Here is a 23,324-nt window from a genome sequence, read left to right as displayed (position 1 = left end):
TATTATTCTCCTCAATAAAACACTAAAAAATACAAGAAGCAAGAATGCACCCTCTATTAGGTACGCATGCCATTTAGAAAGCTGTTTATAGTAAAACAACTGAATAACACACATCTTTCTTTTGCTCTCCAAAAATACTTGTGGAGGAGCAGAAACCTAATTATAATAGAACACAGACTCGGGAAGCTTGGCTTTAATCCAGGGCCAACAAATTATTCTTACTGGCACAGTGTGCACAAACCAATGAGGGAGTGGAGTTCAGACTTCAAACACCAGCTTTATGGTAAACGATAGGCAGAACTCAAAATTCTCGCATTGTGCAATCTCAGACTTGGGCCCGACCACTTGCCTTTGAAAAAGTCTTCTTCCCTCCTCATTAACTGCGGACGTTTTTCATTCTTTAAAATGCAACTCCCAGCGGCAAAGGCTCCCTTTAGTGTCAGGAATTCCTTTTTCATCTAGACACATGACAGTAATGCATAACCAACCCCCCAGGTTACAGGTTTTCTGTCATTAGAAAAAGGTCGCAGGTTCTCTTATAAACATAATCCAGGTCTTATTTTAGATGTCTCTCAGGTTTTCTTTCTTGGAAGCGTTGAGAAAGAAGGGCCTCTTGCCCTCTGGTCCCCATATCTCCCCAAGCCATCTGGAGTATCCCTGAAGCACAGCACAAGGCCACTTAACCGTTTAAGTGGACACACACTTAAACCAGAAACTCTCACTTGCACCTCTGGAGTTAGTCAGTCTTCTAGTCAACAGGTGTGTCACTGAGTCAGACAATTTGTCACTGGACAGGATAGCGAGTCAGTCAGCTCTCGAGCTGATGAAGAAGACCAGATGTGGAGGAGAACGAGGAGGAGGCTGAGCGTTTGCCACCTGTACACCATGTGCCGTGCACCTTGATTTACTAGCAGGCTTGAGGCTCTGAGCTGAAATTATGGGCACACGCTCTTAAAAGCATAACCTGAGCTCTCTGAAGCTCCAAGCAGAAACTCGCTTTGCCCTCCTCTGCATCGGACTCCTCTGACGTTCTCGTAAATTTAGAGGCATGAAGACGTGCCGGAGCAGCCTGCACAGTGTTTATTGGGCTTCCTGAAACCATGTGTTTGGGTCTATGCGTGTGTGTATTGTTCAGCTAAGCAATGAAAGCAGTGACAGATTGGTCTGATAAAGGTACTAATGGGTACACACACAATGAGGGGGGCTTTCTGAGTCTGATAAGAAGGCTCAACAGTCCAAGTACGCTTTCTAGCTCTCTCTCGCTCTCACACAACACACAAACACACATGCATGCACACACACCAAAAACAGATAAGAGCAGCACAGAAGCTGGAACACAGGAAACAAGCAACAGAGATAAAAGAGAGTGTGATACAGAGAAGAGAGGAGGCACCCCACTGACACATAGACCTTATCACAAAAACACTTACTTCACCTGGAGAACAGAGTTGTCTTGTAGTTGTGTGGCTCATTTTTTGGAATATCTCACAAATCAACAATTATGTTATTTCCAAGAGTCAGAAGTCAGTTATAAAGAGAACTTTTACAGTTACATTAATGCTTTAGAGCAGTGTTTTTCCCAAGAACAATGGTAACGTAGATCTCCCTGAGAGCTCGTCGGGTATAGAGCCTCTCTGTAAATAAAAACCACATCGCTGCTCACGATCAAAGTAAAGACAAAGAAATCACAAGAACTCACTGCATTCTAACTGACACCACACAATTCAATCTTTTCATACATCCACACATTAAACCTGCACCTGTGAAGATTTTTAACAGTGACATTTGACACAGTCGGGGAAAAAAAAATCTTAAGGGAAGGGAAATGAGTGAGCGGAGTTGGCCCGACTCGGAGAGATAGTGCAGCGAGGTTTCCAGGAAATAAGCAGAAAATCTAATCTTTCCACACTGAGGAATATGGCGCTGTGAGTTTGTTGACAAACTGTGTTTTTGGCTTTGCAGGCGTTTCAAGTAAAAATGTGAAAATGGTGATAGATTAGGAAATGTGTTCTGGTCTGGATTAGCTTGTCAAGAATTGCAGTATAAAAGACCTATTAATTCTCTTAACTCCCCCTCCATGTCAGAATCACTACTATTTAGACCAAAAGCAGATGAAAACACAAAATAACCCCTCTAAGACAACTATTACTCAACACCAAACATGACGGGTTTGGCTGTGAAATAAATTAAGGGTTTGGATTAGGAGGGGGGGGCATTTGGAAAATGATTACATTCCTGAAGCATATGTGTTCGATAGACCCCCCAGTTTGGGAGGAAGTATGACAGACATTTTAGGCTCACGTTCAAAGCCTGAGAATAATCAGAAACAGGCAATTAGGATTATCCTCCATTATTTTATCATTTGGTAAACATGCACAAACTTTTCTCTTCACTTCACGCGCAGTCGCCAGCTCAAAGAAATTCACGTGCCAATTTCAAATAGCCTCACTCACTTGCAGAGGTACATATATAAACAGACATATCTGTGATCCGAGATGATTCTGGTAATGTGTTAGGGCGGCATTTAAATGATGGCTACAATACACAGAGTGCCCAAATGTCAGGAAATGTCTGTAGACTTGAAGGATGTGTTGCTCTTTCACTCACGATTCAACTCGGTTGGGTCCACGTTGGACCTGTGTAAGTTCTGTCTCTCTATGCACGCCTCCACCTGTCTCTCACCACTCTATTGTTGTTGACACACTGCTGCTGTGTACCCACCTGCACTCTCTATAGATATAGTATATGTTTGTGTTTCCCCACATGTGTGTGTGTGTGTGTGTGACCACTCACTGTGCCTCTCTTTCTTCCTCTGTTTCCTCACAGCATGTGATTGCCATCCCGTGGGTGCTGCTGGCAAAACCTGTAACCAAACCACAGGACAATGTCCCTGTAAAGACGGCGTGACTGGTATCACGTGCAACCGCTGTGCTAAAGGCTACCAGCAGAGCCGCTCGCCCATTGCCCCCTGCATAAGTACGTGGAACCAGTCTTTACCACATCTGCCTCACTGTAGCACAACATGGCCTGGCAAAAGGTCAGGTGTGATGACAGGCATATGTACATATTCAAAGAGCACACACAAACATGTGATACAAACCCACCGTGCACTGTCTCACACTTTTCTTCAGAAGAGTGCTTCTCAACTTCTTTTTTTAGATCCAGAATTTTCCTAGTTTAAAAAAACACACCATTAAAAGTGAACCTCAAGGTTATAGCTGCACACACTTGTTGGCTCCATTAATCTGAATAAAGACCAAGAGCTGTATCAGCTTTTCTAAGCTACAACAATCTCTCATGGGATGACTAAAGTGTACAACCTTTAAATTTATTATTTATAAGCCATTCCATTGTAATGAAGACAAAAAGATCAAAATATATGAAATCGCATGAGAGAAGGTCTGTACCTCAAGACAGGATAAGAGAGGGAGGGGCTCCCAGTATCCAGCATAAGAAAAATGAATGGACTCTCTCAATGAATTGGCTCTCTCATTTTAAGCAAAACATTTTCTGCTCATCCAGTTTAATGTTCAATACATGTGTTTATGAGTTTGAGTTTATATTACTTTCCACTGTTGTCAGTTTAAAATTATACAAGTGAGTTATTAGAATTAGACCTATCGTTTCAATATCATATAATGCAGATGTGCACTCATGTAAGCTGATCAGCATCAGCAAATGGACCTCCAGTACAAGCATGCAGATGAAACATACATTTAGAAAGCAGGTTTTTGCCTGTGTAAGTTGAGAAAATCTCATTTTAATTAACCTAAAGACGATTCTTTCTTTGTCTCCCGATACACTCTTCACTGCACTGCTGAAATCACCACACCACTTCCCTCAGTGTATCAGGGTCTTTCTTTGCATGTCACTTTTCCTTCTTTCCTCATAGTCTACCTGAATAATTGATAAAAACCTTTTTGATTGAGCCCTTTCTCTTCTCAGTGCAACGGGAAACCGTTGAAACAGACATTTAATATTAATACATTTAAATGTATATACGTATTAGCCACCAAGCTTAGTTGATTCTAGAAAGTATACCACATTCGTGGCTTTAAATATATTATCTCCCCCTGCTGATAGTGCAATTTTTGCACCTAGTAATGCTTTTTGCGTTTTGGCAGAAGCAAAGTGTGAGATGTACACAGTGGACTGGCGTGTCTATTACATGTTTTGCTGTGATACTGGGTTGCAATATTGCAGATATTGAAGGATATTGAAGCTGTTTGTTGTTTATCACTGGGACCAGACGATAAAAACTAAACTTGATCATGCATATCAGTAAAAACTGTTTATTATGAATTTAAAAAGCCTTAAAAATCAAGCCTGCTAATCAAGACTTTTAGATCTTCAGTCTATACTGGACAAGAGGCTTGAACTGGAAGACCTGTTTATGTTGAAGGAGCCAGCAGGTAGATGACATAACATTTAAAGCTTTTATATAAAAGCCAGAATCCGAACTTACAACAAAGGATACACAATAAATAGGTCCTACGGTGGCCCTGAGAGGCCAAATGGACTGCAACTTAAGAAAACACCAGCAATAAGAAAAATGCTGCAAAAGCACACAAAGCACAACGGAAATAGGAAAAACGACAACGGAAATAGGAAAAAAGAAAACAGAAATAGGAAAAACGACAATGGAAATAGGAAAAAAGAAAACAGAAATAGGAAAAACGAAAACAGAAAATAGGAAAAAACAGATTTCCAAAAGCACAAGGGAAGTGTTTCTGGGGAGACAATAACCTGATGGACCAGATGCCGGAACCAAAACATGCTAAGAATTGCGCTGGGAGACACTTATAAGAAGTGGAGGATCTATCGGTTTTGTGAGGAAAGAAAAGATGAGAGGTAAGTGTGTTAGCCTAACTATTAGCCTAAAAATCCGTCATCAGTATTATAGGAATCATGATAAAACACACCTACCGTGTTTTGGGTTCCTGCAACTGGTCCGTCAGGTTATTGTCTCCCCAGAAACTCTTCCCTTGTGCTTTTGGAAATATGTTTTTTCCTATTTCTGTTTTCATTTTTCCTATTTCTGTTTTCTTTTTTTCCCATTTCCGTTTTCGTTTTTTCTATTTCCGTTGTGTTTTGTGTGCTTTTGTAGCGTTTTTCTTATTGCTGGTGTTTTCTTAAGTTGCAGCCCGTTTGGCCTCTCAGGGCCACAGTATAGGTCTCTAAGCTGCACTTAAGACGAGGAAAAACATGCAGCAAGTTCAGACTCAACTCCTGCGTCACCAAGACGCAGTTCATTGCCATCAGGATATCTTCCAGACGCCCCGTCAGGAATTTATTTACTAAATTTTCTTCTATAACATTAACACCGAAACCTTGCCAGAATAGATCAGAGAGGTTTAAGTTTCTGGCTCTAACAGTGACACATTTTCATCCTTCTGTAATAAATGTGCCCATTTACATCCTGTAACAACCTCCTCATGTCCACACAGCAACATAAGTACATGCAGATACACATAATAATGAAACTGATCTTTCTTTGTGTCTCTGTCATGTTTTCTCTGGGAATAGAGATTCCAGTCACACCTCCTACAACCCCATCCAGCAGCACGGAGGAGCCATCAGGTAAGCACAGCTGAGAGTAAAACATTTAATCTCTTTTACATATTTATCTATATGTTGCTATAAATCTGTGTAAAAGCACATTTGTCCTCGAGAGGAAACGAGGAAAATGCCGTGGGAGGATAAATGTATTCAGTATGAGGTTTTTAACCAGTTTAGTTCCTCATCCTCTCATATTTTTCCACAAGTGTAAAAACAGTGTGCAGGATAAATTGGATCCCACTTGCCTTTCCCCTCCTTATTACTGGGGGGTTCATGAATATTAAATCCATTAGCCGCAGCCCTGGGATGTGCCTCCTTTAATCTCTCACACTTTCACAATTAATCAGTCTAACTGCGGCACAGTGGGGTGTTGGTTGAGCGCACAGCATTGGGCTCCGGTAGTTTGTTTGATTTGATTTCATCTCTCCCAGCTCCCTCTTTCCCACTCTTTCCTCTCTGATGCAGTGTAGTAAGAGGAGGAGTGATGGAGGGATCTGGATTTTGTAACTTAGCAAAGGATGTATTGGTATTCTTCTGTTTAAAACAGTTCTGTAACATTTGGTTTGCTGTCCAATCTTTAATTAGGGAACATAAGCCCAGGATAAGGCATGGAATATCAGACACTGCTACTACTTTCAATGCAGTTTTGTTTATAAACTGTATATAAGTGTTGGTAACTGTATATAACAGTTATTAGAATAGATAAAATAATGGGAAATATAACTATGTAACTGATATAAGAATGAATATTAGTGCTCAAATTTAGAGATTCTAGAGTAAACTGTCAGCTTATCAAGTGGTTACATTTCTGGTGATATGTCACTACTTGAGGTTGTGGCAGGCTCAATTAGTTACCCAGGAAATGGCATAAACGCTGCAAATCTGAAACAGAAAAGTGGAAAAACCCACATTTTCTACTTGCTAAAGAGACGTGCAGCGACTGTACGGACACTGTTCGAATCAGTACCACGTTTTCTTTCACACACAGTGGAAAAAGTTGATCTGGCTCGTGCCATGTTTTTTTTTTTCTCCCTCTCAAATCAAGATGGAAGAGGCCCAACATATATACATGTCTGTAAGCGAGTGTGTGTGTGCATAAGAGCTTTCTGCAGCTGTTTGGTGCTCTGAGGTTTCAAATCTTCCCTGAACAGCTTTGACTGACAGCACAGTCCAGCTATCGCTGTTGTCCAACCCTCCGCCACCTCTTTTCTTTTCTCTTTCAGTCTCTTTTCACTCTCCTCCACCTCCTTCGTCTCCCTCTGTTTCACGCTTTGTCTTCACATAACACTGTGGGTGGTGCAGAGCTACAATATCTGGAGTTTCTCTGGGCGCCCCTTGTCAGGAATCTGTCTACTTTAGGGGTGTAGGACATATTCTGAGGGATTTTTACTTTTATATATTTATTTTGTTAACTTAAAAAAATGCTAATTCAATGTGACAACACAGGAAAGAAAATACACTTTAGCATATTTTGTGCATATTTATCGTTTCCACTAACTGTATAAATCATGCCTTTTGATGGAGATAGTGTGATAGGCAATCTGTTCGATCTTGAGGCTAAAATCAAGCAGACTGTAAGGTGACGGACATCTCTTGGCCATGTCAGAAGCATGAATAGCGATGGGTCATCTAGCCCGACCGGTCTTGAGGCCCAGAGGATGCATGCATTATCCCCGAGCCTCTTCATAGGGTCACACAGCAAACCCACCTCTGCTCAACCTGGTATTCCTGCAGCTATGATATCACTTTGTGATTGCAAACAGATGTGGCTTGTATGCAGTATTCAACAGTTTTGTTTTTTCTGCACAGTACTGCATACTAAAAAAAGTGATTATGATTATTATCAGCATCATTATTATTAGTTAGCAGCAGGAGAAAGAGTATTCCAACTTTTTTAAAGCTTTTTGAAATGCATTATGCCTTTTGTTGTGCCCAACGTACTCGGGGGGGGGGCAATCAGATCAAAAAAGACATGAGAGCGAAGCCGTTTGCACTTTACCCACATTAAATTAAAATTACACAATTAAATTAAATGTAATTACCATTTATTACTTTTTTATTAAAAGCATATAAGAAAATGTATACAAGGAACAGAAGAAGAGGAACAAAAGTGAGAAATGGTGGATTACTTGCAAAAAGTTTGGAAAATGAAGAAAACGAGAAAAAAGTAAATGTAAGTGGAGTGTGTGAAAAATTGAGATTCTGAAGACAAAGATTTGAGCATGAGTTAAGAAACATGGAAAGTTAATTTAGAAATAAATATGAAAAAAACTGGATGAGGTGTTGAGTATGAGGTGTCGGGCTGACAGCTATGAGGCAGGTGTCTCGTTGCGCCTTGCTTGAAGTCGGGGAGTGGAGCTTGCCGGGAGGCAGAGGGTGTGAATGGAGGTTATGAGGGAAGATGGAGTGGATATTAATTTGTCTCCTGCAGTAGGGCTCTCCCCCCTTTCTGACCACACGGAGGGTTGGAATGCATGGAGAATACCTCCGATGGTGCAGCGCAGACAAAACACACATTGTGCTGGTAGGTCATGGATGGCGTGAGTCGCCACTCCCACGGGTCACGACAGAGATGTCTGCACAGCAACGAAATGTGGAGGAGATTAACTGCATATGACCTGCGATGGCCGCCCTGGCCCGTCAGAATACACAGGATGTGAAAGTAACTAATGATGATGAGGAGAAGGAGAATTGGAGTGACCATGATGATACTTATAAGCATAACAAGGTTCAGCCCTACATACTGTATGTGTGTGTGACGTGTCTGAAGCTGGAAGTGATCAGGATCTGTGGCGAACCCCTCCTCGGATTTTTTGAACATGAGTCTTGCTTTACACACCCTGTTGAGTACGAGTCGAGTCCAGCGTGCTTTACGGCCGTGTCAACGTGGGATAGAGAGAGAGAGAGAATAAATACAAGTAAAAAGAGCCAAAACAGAAGCACACATTATCAAATCATTGTTAAACTTTTATCTGCAATTTATTTCCTGCTTTATGACATTAAATTCTTGCCATATTTATTTCCCCCCAGCTAAGCTTTGAGAGAAACCCTACAGGACTCCATGCTGATTTAAAACGGAGCAGTTACAGTAATGGGCGATGCCCCAGCTCATCGGAATTGATTGCACGCCACCCAAAATAAAATCTCAAATCGGGTCAAGAATTCTAATAGCCTCTCTTCTCTCCCTGTTGGTGGCTGAAAGCAAACCATCCTTTACTCACTGACAATACAATGAGGGAAAAAGTAGGAGGGGGCTCCTTTTCTTTCTTTCCCTTTTTTACTCTGTCTTTCTTTGCTGGACGGGATCCAAACTCACAGCTCTAATGTAAGCAGCCCGGCACAGAACAATGGAGCGCATTGCATGGCAGCACACTGGGCTCTGAAATCTAATTACGTGCTTTATTTGCTGCAATTTGTTTCTCAATCAGTCTGCTTCAGGGAGAAAGCCCTCCTCCCGGGCCATCATTTACACCTTCTTGTCTCACTGTGCTTCTACCTTTGATGCCCCTTGCCTCTGTGGTCATGTTCACACATGTTCGCTTGCATTTAAACATTAAGAGTGTGTCAAGATCTAATTAGTTTAGTGGTGATATTTTGAAACATTCAACAGCTTTGCATAGTTTTAAAGTCAACTGTAACTGCAAAGCTGAAGTGCATACTGTACAAGTATATGCAATCACACAGCTCCCTGAGCAGCTCTCACTGCGACCCAAATGTTAATATTATTAATCATTTTAAATATTTAATTTTATATATATACTAAAGGACAGGTAGGCGCTTTGGCATTTACTCTGCTACAAATGATACAGACTTCTTGGCTGAATGTTAAGTTGTTTGCATTCCAGTCCATCTCTGTATAACTGTAAAGTACTGACTGCTTCATTTGCATTGCATAGAAGCTTCACCTTCACCATGCTATTTCTCCACACTGCTTTTGTTTACTTTAGCTCTAGCTAGATGTCTGTTACGTCCCGGTCCCGGTTGTCAGTGTTTCTGCACAGTATAAAGAGATATCAAGATGTATTTTGATCACATTAGTAATCCATTATAGTTTGACGGGTGATCTGTGCAATGTTTCCTTCACCTTGCACTCACAGAAAACTGCAGCCACACTCCAACCTCTTCCATAAGAGTGCTCCAAATTGCATTCTTCCTTTTAAATATATAGACATAAAATTCAAGCCCACACAAAAAAGAAAATAAAAAAGATTAAGCACTCTTCCGTGGCCTCAATTTTCAGCTAAAAATGACACGTATCACCATGAAACTTCACTATAGTACTTACATAGAGACAATTATTTTTTTTAATTTAGAAGCTTTTGAGTATTTTAATGTTTAGATATGTAAGTGAGACATTATATGTTCAAATTTGCTATAATTTGCATGCTTTCCCATAACGGAAACACAAACACTGGATAAAACCACGTTCAAAATTCTCGTTTCATTTTGTTGACACATTAGAGTGGAAGGTTCATGCTGAAGATATTTTGGATAACTCTTTTTATCACTACATAATTCTCAAAACAGTGTCAACACACAGGAAAAAGGACTACATTTTTGCCATGCTTTTTGGTATAATATATCAACAAACCCCTATTTTAGGATAAATATGGGAATAAAGCTGAAAGGTTTGGTGTTAGTGTGTTCTGCTTGTATGTGCATGGAAATAAAAAAAAGTTTTTTGAGAAAATGGCTTATAAGGATCTGTTATAAAATACAACATATTTTATAAATTAACTAATACTATTTTACGTTTTTTTACTTAAAGACATCACTATGAAATTTCCTCTTATGATTACTTTATTTTTTCATTAAGAGATTTTTTTTAATATTGCAACTTGGAAAATCGACCCCCAAATCAATAAAACAACCACCTGAAAGCATTTTTAATTTTATTAGTATGATCATTAATGCACTATTAGCGCAAAAATATCCTCAAATCTCAAAATTGATCCGTGCATCCAAAAAAAAAAAGTAAATAAATATCTTTGGTTTACTGTTGTTATGACAGCATTAGCAAATCAATGAAAGTATGACGAGTAGTGCTGCATATAGATTTTGATCTACAAATCTGAGCAGTGTAAGGTCCTCTGAATATTTGTTGCTGAACGTAATGAAGATATTTGTACTGCTCCCGTTTGCAGCGCTGTAAAGTACCGGTCCAAACACATAAAACTGAGCACTAATGCATTCTGTTTCGAAGCAGCTTTAATGAAAACGATTAGGGTAAGGAGTCGTACAGTACTTTAATAGAAGGGGCAAAGGTCCACCTCTCAGTTACACACTTCTCAGTGCTGAAAGGCAGGAAACAAAGCGCTGTAGTAACTACATCTACTCTGCCCAAAGCACATCTTAGCTCAGTATTAGGGGACTGCTTCCACTTCTCCAGCTTGTAACTCTTTCACAAAGGGAACATTTGTCCTCACTGTAGGGGACTGCCTGGCCCTAAATGGGGATCTTGGGGTGATCTCAGCGGGGCCTGGAGCTGTGTCTCAGGGGTACACTAATGGGGAACGAAAGGCTATCAAAGAGAAGTATCATGATGGTATCGCGGAGGGAGGGGGGTTATGAGAAAACAAAGCCTCCTTTCCATAGCCCCCCCACCTTTCCCCCCTCCCCCTTCGATCATTTACATGGTAATCAGGTGCAGCTCATGTAGGCTCCCCTTCTTCATGTACTCTTCCTATTTTTGTTACATTCTCTGTTTACTGCCATCAGCACCAGCTTTTTGCCCTTTCTAACCAGTTCACGAGACCAGCTTTGGTTTTGGGGTTTACTTAAATTTCTGGACCGCGTCTTGTTATTCCCACCCCCTCCCTTAAATTTCCCCCTTGTCTTTTTCTTTCTTTTTTTGTCAACCTCTCCACCCCTTCGCTCACTACCAGTATCTATTCTCCCACCCCCTTCTCTTTTTCGCTGGGGGGTGCATTTTTTCTTGTCCTGGTGTTCCCTGGGCAACCTCATTCAACTCAATTCAACTCAAGTATATAAGAAAGTAAAAAGCACAGACTAAAGATTTGGTCACATAAATGATGTTTGCTCATATCAAGTTTGCCTGAAAGTGTCAGTCTGCCTTCCACTACACCAGTCACTCTTTACCACTATAACATGCTGTTCATCCTTGTCTCTCTTAATTTATTATTATTATCATTATTATTATTATTATTATCATTATTATTATTATATTGTTGGCAGGCTGAAAAGAGAGAGAGAGAGCAAAAACACTGAAAAAACAGATTTTATTCACTAACATGACATTATTTTGGCATGCACTGTAAGTAGATGATGCATTACAGCACTGCATGGGGCAATCACTACGTCGTAGCAGCAACATAGTTTCTGGATTACTGAGGCAAGTGGAGGTTGCGTCAGCTTATAGCCAACCATAAAACTGTTGGCATACTGTCGTGGGTCTATTTGGACAAGGAATGAGGCTATAACGTGAAAGCAGTGCACATTCAATAATTACAAACACCATAGCAACAGCACAATATGACGATGTGGAGGACACACATGTAGAGTCACAGATGTAAATATTTTCCTAACCTGGAGAGATTTCGTACCTTGTATATTTGCATACCTTTAATACAGCCCTGTGGCTGTATGCCATACTGTGCTTACAGTATGCGGCTCATTGTTTTCTTTATTGAACCACAGTGAACACTCTAATATCCCTGATCCCCACCGCACATGAATATATACATTTTCATATTTTCCTGACCAAAAATCTTTCTTAACAGTGTACGTCGAATGATGTGGATGAAAAATCAAATGTTCACCTCATCTGCCTCAAAGAATATGTAAATACATACTTGTGTTTGAGAGCTTCCTCTCAGCAGAGTGCTATAAGCTGATTTGGATGACACCGCTGCCTGCATGAGGTATTCATTTCTTCACGGCTCCAGAATGGACGCACCCCCAAAATGAGGGTCCTTTGCCTAACACTTCATGGATGGCTAATTTTCCCTTCCTGACCTCCCTTTGTGTGGCATTGACCCACCTCCCCACCTTCCACTCCCTCAAATAGCTGCCAACCTTCCGTGCCCCCCCCCCCTCCCATCCACACTCCAATAAATGCAAAAGCTTGACGTGGTCCTCTGTGGGGCCGTGAAGTGATCCCAGGGCTATTTTTTTTCAGAAGGTCGGGGGCTGAGGTGACAAGTGTGGTGAGATTTGGGTGGAGGTGGGGGATGAAGTAAATGTCGGGTGGTCTGCATAGGCCTAAATTATTCCCACAGTCTGAGTGGGTTCATGTCACTTTTTCTTTTAAATCTCTCAAAACGCTATGCTGATACCATCAGGTGCTTTTATAAGACCATCACACATGATGAGATTGTGCTGTTGGACAATAAAGAAATGTTTATTTATTTATTTATTGTTTTGTCATTTTTCTTCCTAAACCTGAAACTCAGTGAACAACTTTAGGCTTTCCAGATTCTACTACATGCAACAACATCAACAGAAGCATTTAAAGCATTTAATCTCAAATAGATATGTTTTATTTAAACAATTATGAATATCAAATATAACTATTTCCTACTAAAATCATGAATTATTATAATAATTTTAATATTCATTTAATACCACCATATTAATTGTGGTATTACTAAAATATCATATTAAGTATGGTATAACTATAGTAACTAATAACGATTTAATTAATTATAAGATTTTTTTTCACATGGCAAATTGTCATTTTTTTTTCAGAAGGTACATTTTTATTTTATTTTGATCAATTCATGGTGATTCCTTTAATCAAAGGACAAAGTGGAAAATTCTGGGACGATTCTTTTCTGATTAAATAAAAATTCAAAATCAGCTAATTTGCTGTGGGTGCAAGTATTTATTTTTTTCAAATATCTTAAATTCAGAATATTGTTTTCCAAGAACAGTGAAATTGTTAAAAAATAATGCAAACATTATAATTCACAGAAAAAATAAATACTGGCAACCAAATTGCAGAGATTCTTTGATGCGTTATGACTTCTTATCATATTTGATTCTTTGTTATTCTTGCAGACTGTGACTCGTACTGCAAGGCATCCAAAGGCAAACTTAAAATCAACATGAAGAAGTACTGCAAGAAAGATTACGGTGAGTAAATAAACAACGCACAGCCTGTTTAACCACTCACATTTACATTATGAAGACATCTGCTTTACTTTGAGATCAATCTGTCTCTAAGTAGAAATAATTTGCACTTACTGCAGAGTCTTTCTTTGTATGCATTTGTTTGCTCCTACATTCAGAACACCTTCAGTGTTATGCATTCCAGCCCAGAACGTTGCTGGGAAGCAGCAATAGTTTTCAGGGGAGGCATTTTACTGATGTCTTACTACAGGATCAAACATAAGACAACAGATCTTCAAGGAGGAAGAGAGAGGCAGACAAACAGAAGGACAGAGAGGGAGAAGATGTGTGTGTGTTGGAAGGGTTATCTCTGAACAGTCGAATAAGACCCCAGCGGATAAAGCAAAGTCAGTATGACAGACAGTGGGAGCTCTCTAAGAGATCCTCATTAAGAAAGGCCACTTCCCCCACAGCTGATGTGTTTCTTGGTGAATTCCTGTGACCATCAGTCTGCCACGCCATTCAAGGTGTGGATAAGACATATGACCTCTCCCCTCTTCCTGTCCCTCTGGCCCCTCCCCTGATTGAAGTCAGGCTGCTGAACTAGTCAACCAAGCACTGGCATCCTGGAGCATACTTCAGCAGCTTGATGGACATGCCTGGACTTTGTTCTGTTAGGATTTGCAGGAGTTAAAGGGTCAGCTTATAGACACCTCCTCTTCCACCAGTGCCTAACTTGCTGCTAGTGGCGTGAGAAAAGCCTCGTCTCTCAAATATGTTGCAGTCCATGCGTGATTTTCTTTTTTTTTTTTGTCAAAAGGCAGAAAATGCTGGAAATTTCAAAACCGAGTTAGCATTTCTTCTAAAATCAAGATTCAAAAATATATACTTTTATTGTGCTGTTGTATTTTATTTATACATTAACACAGATGTGTAACAAATAAAATGTAAAAAACCTATCCACCCCAAATGTAGGGCACGAGGGGGAACTAAATGAGTACGCCATAATAAGGCCGTCATAGCAAGCATATCTCAACCCAGTAAATACCTCCACTATTACTATTAAACACCAAATGAGGAAATATGTTTGGGAATAATGATGCACAAGAAACATTGAGACATCGGTGGTCCTTTTCATTCCCAGCATGTCGAATATTGTCATTCTGTCAGATGACTGGTGTCCTAGAAATGCACGAACTGTCCTTTAACAGTGGCACCATAATGCCTTTGATTATGGTAATGGTGAGACAAATCTGTTCCCTTACCTTGAGAAATTTAATTTAGTTAAATAAAAAAATTTTTAAAAAGTGGGAAAAAAAGAAAAGAAATGAGTGTAAAGACAAAGTCTGGCCAATGAATTTACTACTTTGTGGAATTTAGCAGAATGGCAGTATTTGGATGAGAATGCATTGGACCGCTAAAACACCACTATTAAAACTGAGTGATAACAGTAGGCAGCACCCATTTGAGGGTGAGGAGATGTAGAGATAAAAAGACGCATCAGTATGACGCGCTGGAGAAACGATCACTCAACACAATCCGGAGTACCCTTATCTACAATATGTACATGTCCAAAGACAAGACAGCAGGAGAGGCTCCAAAAGTGATTTGGCATGTCTCATAGGTGTGCTGGTACTGATGGCTGAGAGACTGCCAAGCAAGAGACAAATGAAAAGATTCTCTTTAATGCTTTTTGGGTGTAGATACAGAACCTTGTTATGTAGAGGGTGGAAATTAGGGAACAGAGAAGGTTCTTAAATCTTGAGATAGGAACTCTGCTGTTAAGAGTGATTTAATCAAAACATGAAGCCAAAAGGATTCTCTTTGGCTGCCATGTTATGATGGTGTACAATCAATCGAATAAACACATGCAGATTTAATGTGTTCATGCACAACAACAAAATATATGTTTGTTTTTTTCTTTAATTTCCTTTACAAACTGAAATTATTTTTCAGAGCTAGATCATTGTTAAAATATTTAATTTAATCTGTGATTTCAGCAGTGGTGTTATGTTCTTTGTCCTTCTCTGTGTAATTCACCTCCTCCCTGCCGGGTGGCTTTGTGCCGGGAATATACATTAAAGGATCCATTTCCATCCATAGTTAGCAACGGAATATTTAAGACTAATTACGGACAAGAACAAGAACCCTGTGCAGTATTTACCCAAGCTTAGCAAAGCTGACTGAGACACAATGTAAATCTGCAGAAGTTGGCTCCAGGGAGCCATAGCTTTGCACTGTTTTGAAAGGATCAGCAGGGATCTGTGTCCCATGCTGCGTAGGGAAACGACACTACAAGCTTCTGCATTTGATATGCAGACGCACATTAGCAGTCACAGGAGGATGCAAGGCCCAGGGAAATGTCTCATCTCAGCAAATCCTTGGTGCAGCCACTTCAACCATCTCAGTGTCCACAGTGCACAGTAACTGTTGTGCAAACACAAACAGTACATGGTGGCAGCTGGTATATCCAAGGTGCTGCAGAGGTCACTGTTAGGTCAGCCAACTGTCATTAGGGGTCTCATGACACCGAGGCCTAAATAAAACTATTATACAAATAGTAGTTTTATACATTAATACATCGCAGAAGAATAACTTGCACATGCAATTACTGTGCTACAAGCATAACACAAAAGATTCGGTTTAACCAGTATACGACTCATTACTGAAACATAATAGCATAATGGAAACTAAAATTATACGCAGATAGAGATATGTTTTCAAAAATCACCTTTATTCAGCTACACTGTTGGAGCTGGAAAAAGGTTTTAGGAGCAGTTTTAGATTTTCACCATTTTATGAAATGAATCCCAAGGCAGTGATTCAAAATCAATAATACAAAACCTGGCCTGAGTACAGGGGTATACACTTAATACTGCCAAGATGTTCAGCTCCATAAGTGCTGAAGGTGACCTTGTGACAAGATGGTTCATTCCGAAACAGGTCTCATAAGTACAGGGGGAAGAGATCGGTTCAATAAAATGCATATTGATACACGCTCTCTTTCCTCCTCTTCTTCACTCTCACTTTCCCTCACTCCTCCTCTCACAGGACAGGATCAGTACATTAATCATGTGATATAACTGAGGTATCTTTCCAGCTAACGTCTTTAATAGCCCCACCCTGTCTCCTAATCACATTACAAATCACGCTGCTGTGTCAGTAAATGGACATAATGCATACTGGGCTCTATCTGATAGCTTGACCAGGTATAGAGAAAAAATCTAAACTGTGAGATATAGAGAATTAGGTTACCAATTTTTACTTTACTGGGATTAATAGCACATTGGTGTCAATTTAAACATGTCTCTTACCTCCTTTTATCAATTCAGTACTTGCTATTCAATCAATTTCAGATGATTTGTCACCATTCAGATTTGTACACATCATATTTGACCTTCTTTAAAAAATTAAAACTGTGTTTCTGCAACCTATTCAATGTCTTATTAGTTTGATATGTACTTTTAGTCAGAATGTAAAGGCCTTTTGAAAAAAAATAAAAAAATTGATCAAATATTTTCTTGGTGAGGCAATGCAAGAATGCTGTAATGCACTCAAATGCCAAGATTTTCTGTGCTGCAATAACGCAAATCAACAAAACCTTCTTAAATCTAAAACACTTGGGGATACTGAGGTTTGATCTTCCAGCCTTGGAAATGTCAGAGCTCTGGATTTTGTGACATAATCCCTAATGTGCATCATGGGCTAACCCTTTCCCTCTTTTGTGACATCATTACTCTTTGGTAAGACTGATATAGGAAACTGAAACAAAATCCAGGCCTTCATTAAAATAATAAAAATGTCTGCATATCTCATGCAAGCAGGAGATTAGCTCAATAAATATCCAGTGACATAGTGATTTGACCAAAACAATCTGTAGACTAAATTGTTTAAGGAAAAACTTTGGCTTGGAAGTACTGTTAAAATTAGAAGGTAAAGCCACAGTTTAGAGTGTTTTTGGAATGCTAGCTGCATAGCTGCAGGGAAGGCAATGCCAGTCGGTCTACCGCAATGTCTCTTAGTGAAAAATCTGCTGGATGATTTGCTTTAAAGAAAAATTTACAGACCTTTATTGTTCCCAGTAAAACGTGTAAGTCTCTTATTGCTGGCCTACTGTCGTCATGGACTTTGAGTCAACCAACCTCTGATTTGTAAATCTTATCATGCATTGGACAGCAGGAACCAAACCTCCAAATTTATGTCTTAAAATAATACACAAGATTAACCTGGCATTTTTTTGATGGGAGGAGAAACCGAGGAGCTCCTAGAGAAAACTTAAAAACATACAAATTTCAAACAGAAGAGACCTGCCTGGGTTTGACCCAATCTCTGAAGGCAGAGATCTTTATATACTTGAAAAATCATCATAACTCACCACTATTTACAACAAATTCATAACTGGCTTGCTTTGTTACAAATGCAAAAACTGTGTCAATGATACAGCATATTTAGTTAAGTCTGAAATGCAGATTTTTAGACCCAACTACATACCTCAAGCTACCTTTAAGCTAGCATTAGCTTAATTCAGTGTGGCCACTTAACATGCAGTCATCTTAAAAACAGACTACCTCTTGTAAAATATCAAACTGAATGTATTTAAATGCATGAACTTGATATATGTATCTAACTGTAAAATTATTAAAAGAACGTTTAGTCTATCCAAAGACACCTGATATAAATAGCAGTAGCAAAGATGCAATGCAGAAGCTGAAGGTGGCATCTACATGCTTGCATCTGTGATGAAAATGATATACTCAATTATAGTATATAGCCTCAAAAACAGCCCAGTTACAGCCTCACAGAACTCTGCTGCAGACTTTTACCCTTATGGAGAAATTAAACTTTACACGTCACACGCTTTTGCATGTTTGTTGAATGCAGTAAAAGGAAATCATGTGTCACGTCTTTTGCTTCCCAACTTTTCTTTGCAGCTGTCCAAGTGCACATCCTGAAAGCGGACAAATCCGGTGAGTGGTGGAAATTTACTGTCAACATCATCTCCGTCTACAAGCAGGGAGAGAGCCGCATCCGCCGTGGGGACCAGATTCTGTGGGTCCGTGCCAAAGACGTGGCCTGCAAGTGTCCAAAGATCAAGCCTGGGAAGAAGTACTTGCTGCTGGGAAATGATGAGGACTCCCCTGGCCAGGGTGGAGTAGTGGCAGATAAAGGTAGCCTGGTTATCCAGTGGAGGGACACATGGGCGCGCAGGCTCAGGAAGTTCCAGCAGCGCGAGAAGAAAGGCAAGTGCAAGAAGCCATAAGCGGGAAAAGACGGAGACGATTCTGAAGAGGGAGATGATTTCAAGAAAAAAAGCCGAGCTGGCAAATATTAAAAAAATAAATAAATAAATAAAAAGAATGGAAGAGTGACAGACGGAGGACCATGGACAGAAAAGAGACTGTTTATGTCGCTGCTTTTTTGTGTAGAAGCATGAAGAGAATTATTTAGGATGATGTTTTTTTCAGTCGAACTTTTGTTGAAGGAGCTCACCTGGCAGATTTGGTTTATTTTACTTTGAGATTCCTTTCTCTTGTGGATTTGCACCTATTACCAGTATATATCATTATTTGTGTTGTTCTCATTATCCCAATATGAAATCATTATATTTTATGTTTGAATTTTATGGACGTTTTCCGCTGTTGCAAAAGTGACAGAAAGCCACTTACCTACCGCTGCAACTTTGCCTCTGCATGTTGTTTTGGAAAATTGTATTCTTCGCTAAGAAGTGAGCTTGTTTCAACAAAAGATTTCACTGTTGAGTGGCAATTGAGGCAGTGATATGTAGTTCCTTTATTGAGATTTGTGCCATAAATGCTATTGTTTCTAAGCCACAGAAATGCATACATTTAGCTGTGAAAGACTTGCCATTCCTTTCCTGTCTGAATTTAGTTATATTATGCAATTCAAGCAACACTAAATTGCATGTCTTACATTTTCATCTGTCAGGACTTTTATAGTTTCACAACATGCAAGTGACAGAAAAGAATCTACGACAGTATTGACTTTGCATTTTCAATCTAATCAATCCTGAGCGTCCTTGTTACTTCAATCAGTGCCCCTCAAATTTCACAGTTAAGCATTTGCCTAAACCTGCATGTGAAATTGTAATGTTCACTAAATAGTGCTGCTTGTGGTACTGTACTAATGTTAAATTTCTGAGGGAAAAAAAATTGAAATCACTGATTTGACCTTTAGTAGTTACAGTAACTGTGATTTTTTTTCTTTGTCTCACAAAAAATAGAAGCTTTAACAAGTGACTTGGGAATAAGAAGCCAGCTACATTTTATTGATAACCTCTTTACAAAAATGTTCATAAAATCTTGAGTTGTTCCTAATAGACATTAATAAGAAGCTACCCTCAACCGCTTCCATCCTGTCATGAGGCGTCACTGCAGCGGTTAGCTTTGGAGGTTTGATTTGGTTTTATGCTGAAAACCCTGCCTAACGCAACCCCAAAGGGGATTTGGGATGTGAAATCTTGTTTTGTTTTTTTCCTTGCATCAGCAATGCTTGCTCTGCCACAAACGATCAGAACTGTGAAAGTTACCCAATGTCTGTTGTTGTGTAAAATGGATGCAATGTTAAAATTGTGCGGGTGAAAGTGCAGCACTGCAGCTGCTGGTACTGCATGTTCTCAGAGGATACTGACAAAGACAAATAGTATGACGCAAGTGCAACAATGCAAATATTTATATGATTTACCTCTTCAGACATGTGTTCTTTTAAACCAACTTATGGAAAACTCGCCACAGTATGTCAAAATCTTCTACAATGGGTATGAGTAGGACAAAGGAAGAAAAATGTTGCAACTGACCCCCTGCCTGTTACTACCACTAAATCTGAAAAGATGATCTGAAAGATATTCAGGTTGTAGAAAGCACTGAGTGGATACAATGAAACAATACCTTTCTTACCTTACGTGACAGAGAAAATAATCCCTATAGTGATGAAAAATTGAATCTTTTTGCGCCTTAAGAAAGTGCTCAACACTATTACCTAAATTTACTTTTAGAATCCACCTCACAGTGGCTTGTATTCGTCTGTAGTACTTCCTGCAATACGGTGGGATTGCATATAAACCCATTTACAGGGCACACTCTTTTGCAAACACAATGCACGACTGTACACTCAGTAAAAGAAACGAATCAGTAAGAAAATGCCTGCCACGTTAATTCTCTTCACGTCAATACTTGCAAAGGGACAAATGGGGTGCATTACAATAACTTGTCGCTGCTTGATTCAAACCACTTTGTTTGTGTGCAGTTCAGTTTGGATTTCTCCAAGGAATGCACGGATAAAAATGCTCAGGTTTGTAAAAAGCCCAAAGTGTATTTGATTTATCATGAACTTTTTATCTTTTGAGGCCAAATCACAACACCGTGAGCACTATGTTTGTGAGACAATAAAACATGTTAAATGGGCGATTGTTGTCTCACAAAAGTTACATTTAATCTCTAACGCTCAAGTGAGTGTAAAGAGGGATAGACAAGAAACTTTCAAACTTTCATTAAAAGGAGATAAAGATTTGATACCACTATCTTGGAAACATCCTCAATTTTGTAATTTTACTTATAGTAAAAATCCTAGATGATGACAAATTGAGTATATTTAACTGTGATACAGAAAATGACTGTACTAGTTAATATTGACATTGAGTGTTTTTTTAATTGTTCAATCAGTTTAATATTTGTTATTAATACCCAACATGCTGCTACATGATGGCGGCTTCTTGAATTCTCCAAAACTGATAATCACAATATTCTGACAAATACACAATATTTTTGCACGGTACTGCATTTCATTGTTAAACCAACAATGTTATGTGTCAAGTTCTTTGTTTTAAAAACTATTTTTATTTGGCACAGTGTAATCTAAAATGACACGACTCTGGTCTCCATAGCTTATAGCTGTAACTTTGACATCCGTCTCCTGAGCAATGGTTTGACAAGCTTCCAGATGAAACGCTATACACATACACGTCAAAGCATTGCTTTGTGTTCATACTATGAATTGTAAATGTTGTTTTCACCATTGCAAAGTCTTTTGCAATGTTTTACAATGCCTACTAATATATTATGGTTATTATATATGAATATATTTAATGACACAAGACATTGTGGATTTTATTGTCTTTTTTTTTTTTTTTTTTACTTGTTTGTGGTTATTTAGATCGTTGTTATTAAAAGAAGGAAATAATAACTACTGAACACACCAACCTGATAGAACTAAATTCAGATTTTCAGAATAAATAAACTCTTGTTACATTGAAAAATCATTTGCCTCGGTTGCTTTTTTTTTTTTTTTAAATTGTAATTTAGGACTTCAGAATTTAATGTAGTCAGCTTATCCCTGTTAACTGGTTGCAGTGTCATTATAAATGTAGTAGGGGAAAAAATTATGCAGTGGAATGAATTAAAGTAGTACTAGTGTGTTAAAACTTTGCCAAAGGTCCACACTACCTAAAGATCATGTTACAAAACACTTCAGAGTGAGGCGTGAGCGTAAACGCAGACAGGAGTCCAGGCACTATAAAATGGAAATGTCATTTATTAGAAATTACAAGCTGAATTGATTTACAGGGAAGGAAAAGAGCCATGTTAGTAACACAGCTGAGCTGTTTGTTTTGGCTATGAGCTATTCTATAAACATTACAAAATCCAAACAAAATGATAACATTACAGCTGCTACAGTAATAAATGGGTAAATATAAGTGAGTGTGAATATTGCAAAGCTTGCAGAATTACTGTATCCAGTGCAAACCTCAGCCCAACCACAGACAGGCTTATGAAAGAAAAGTCCCCGTTGCCTGCGGGAGGTCCTACCGTTAGGTCAACATTCCCCACAGTTCAGGCAGTAAAAGAAATCTTTTTCAAAATCCTTACAAATCTCCAAATAATTTAAGAGTTTGATGATTTACTAATTTATTAGTAAGACAATTGAATATCTATTAAACAATTTACACCCACAAAAAAAGAAAGTAAATGTCTTTTGAAGGTTACATATACCCTGAAACCCAAGAGTGACATACTGAATAAAAACATTTGTCTGTGGCGTTAAAGTCTTTTTTTCCACTTCTCCTTGATTAGATAGCCCAAAATGACCTGTGTCTAAATGTGAAGAACAAGTATGATAAATCTGCTTAAATGAGGGTCTGTCTGTTTGATGTCAGTGCTGATTAAATTCTGCTCCAGACTTTCATTGTTGCTGTCCGACACGGGTCCATGATCACTGCTGTCTTCATCACACAGGCCACGCAGCAATCACTATAATGGCTATAAGAAGTAGTACGATCACTACCAGCATCCCTGAGCAGAAGGAAAGAGGAAAAAAAGACATGTTAGAACAATTGGAGGGAAAAGGACATCAGACTACAAGCTTCATTAAGTAATTTCACACACAAAAAAATGAAAATCTGGATGCTTTTTCTCCCCTAACACAGTGGGAGAACATTTCTGAAGAAGACAGGTTGCTGTGTGAATAAGAGCAGAATGCAATCAGATGAAAATCACTTAATCTATAAGATGCTATACTGGCCAGAGATCAGGTGATTTACTTGAATAATATAATTTTTTTGCCTTGAGAAACTTGTGTTGCTTCTCCAGTATGCTTTGGGACATCATCCATTTGGACTGCGAAGCGCTGTGTGATCAGTTTTGCAGGATTTGGCTGAATCAGAGTGTAGCCCTGCACACTTC

The 23,324-nt window shown here is 39.1% G+C and overlaps 2 protein-coding genes across 2 annotated transcripts in view; one reads left to right on the top strand and one right to left on the bottom strand.

The window, feature by feature from the left end:
- ntn1a (netrin 1a) overlaps positions 1 to 22,570 on the top strand; it is a 57,996-nt gene extending 35,426 nt beyond the window's left edge. Inside the window, exons 4-7 of the mRNA XM_003447953.5 lie at positions 2,827 to 2,976; positions 5,527 to 5,580; positions 13,579 to 13,653; positions 18,561 to 22,570. Of these exons, the coding sequence (XP_003448001.1) occupies positions 2,827 to 2,976; positions 5,527 to 5,580; positions 13,579 to 13,653; positions 18,561 to 18,889 (608 nt within the window). The 3' untranslated portion in view covers positions 18,890 to 22,570. The remainder of the gene's footprint in view (positions 1 to 2,826; positions 2,977 to 5,526; positions 5,581 to 13,578; positions 13,654 to 18,560) is intronic.
- Positions 22,362 to 23,324, bottom strand: part of stx8 (syntaxin 8) — a 43,839-nt gene continuing 42,876 nt past the window's right edge. The window contains exon 8 of the mRNA XM_003447897.5: positions 22,362 to 22,934. Coding sequence (XP_003447945.1) covers positions 22,870 to 22,934 — 65 coding nt within the window. The 3' untranslated portion in view covers positions 22,362 to 22,869. The remainder of the gene's footprint in view (positions 22,935 to 23,324) is intronic.

Source organism: Oreochromis niloticus, linkage group LG6 (assembly GCF_001858045.2).
Source record: "Oreochromis niloticus isolate F11D_XX linkage group LG6, O_niloticus_UMD_NMBU, whole genome shotgun sequence".
Classification (NCBI taxonomy): Eukaryota; Metazoa; Chordata; class Actinopteri; order Cichliformes; family Cichlidae; genus Oreochromis; species Oreochromis niloticus.
This window is presented reverse-complemented; position numbering and strand designations above follow the sequence as displayed.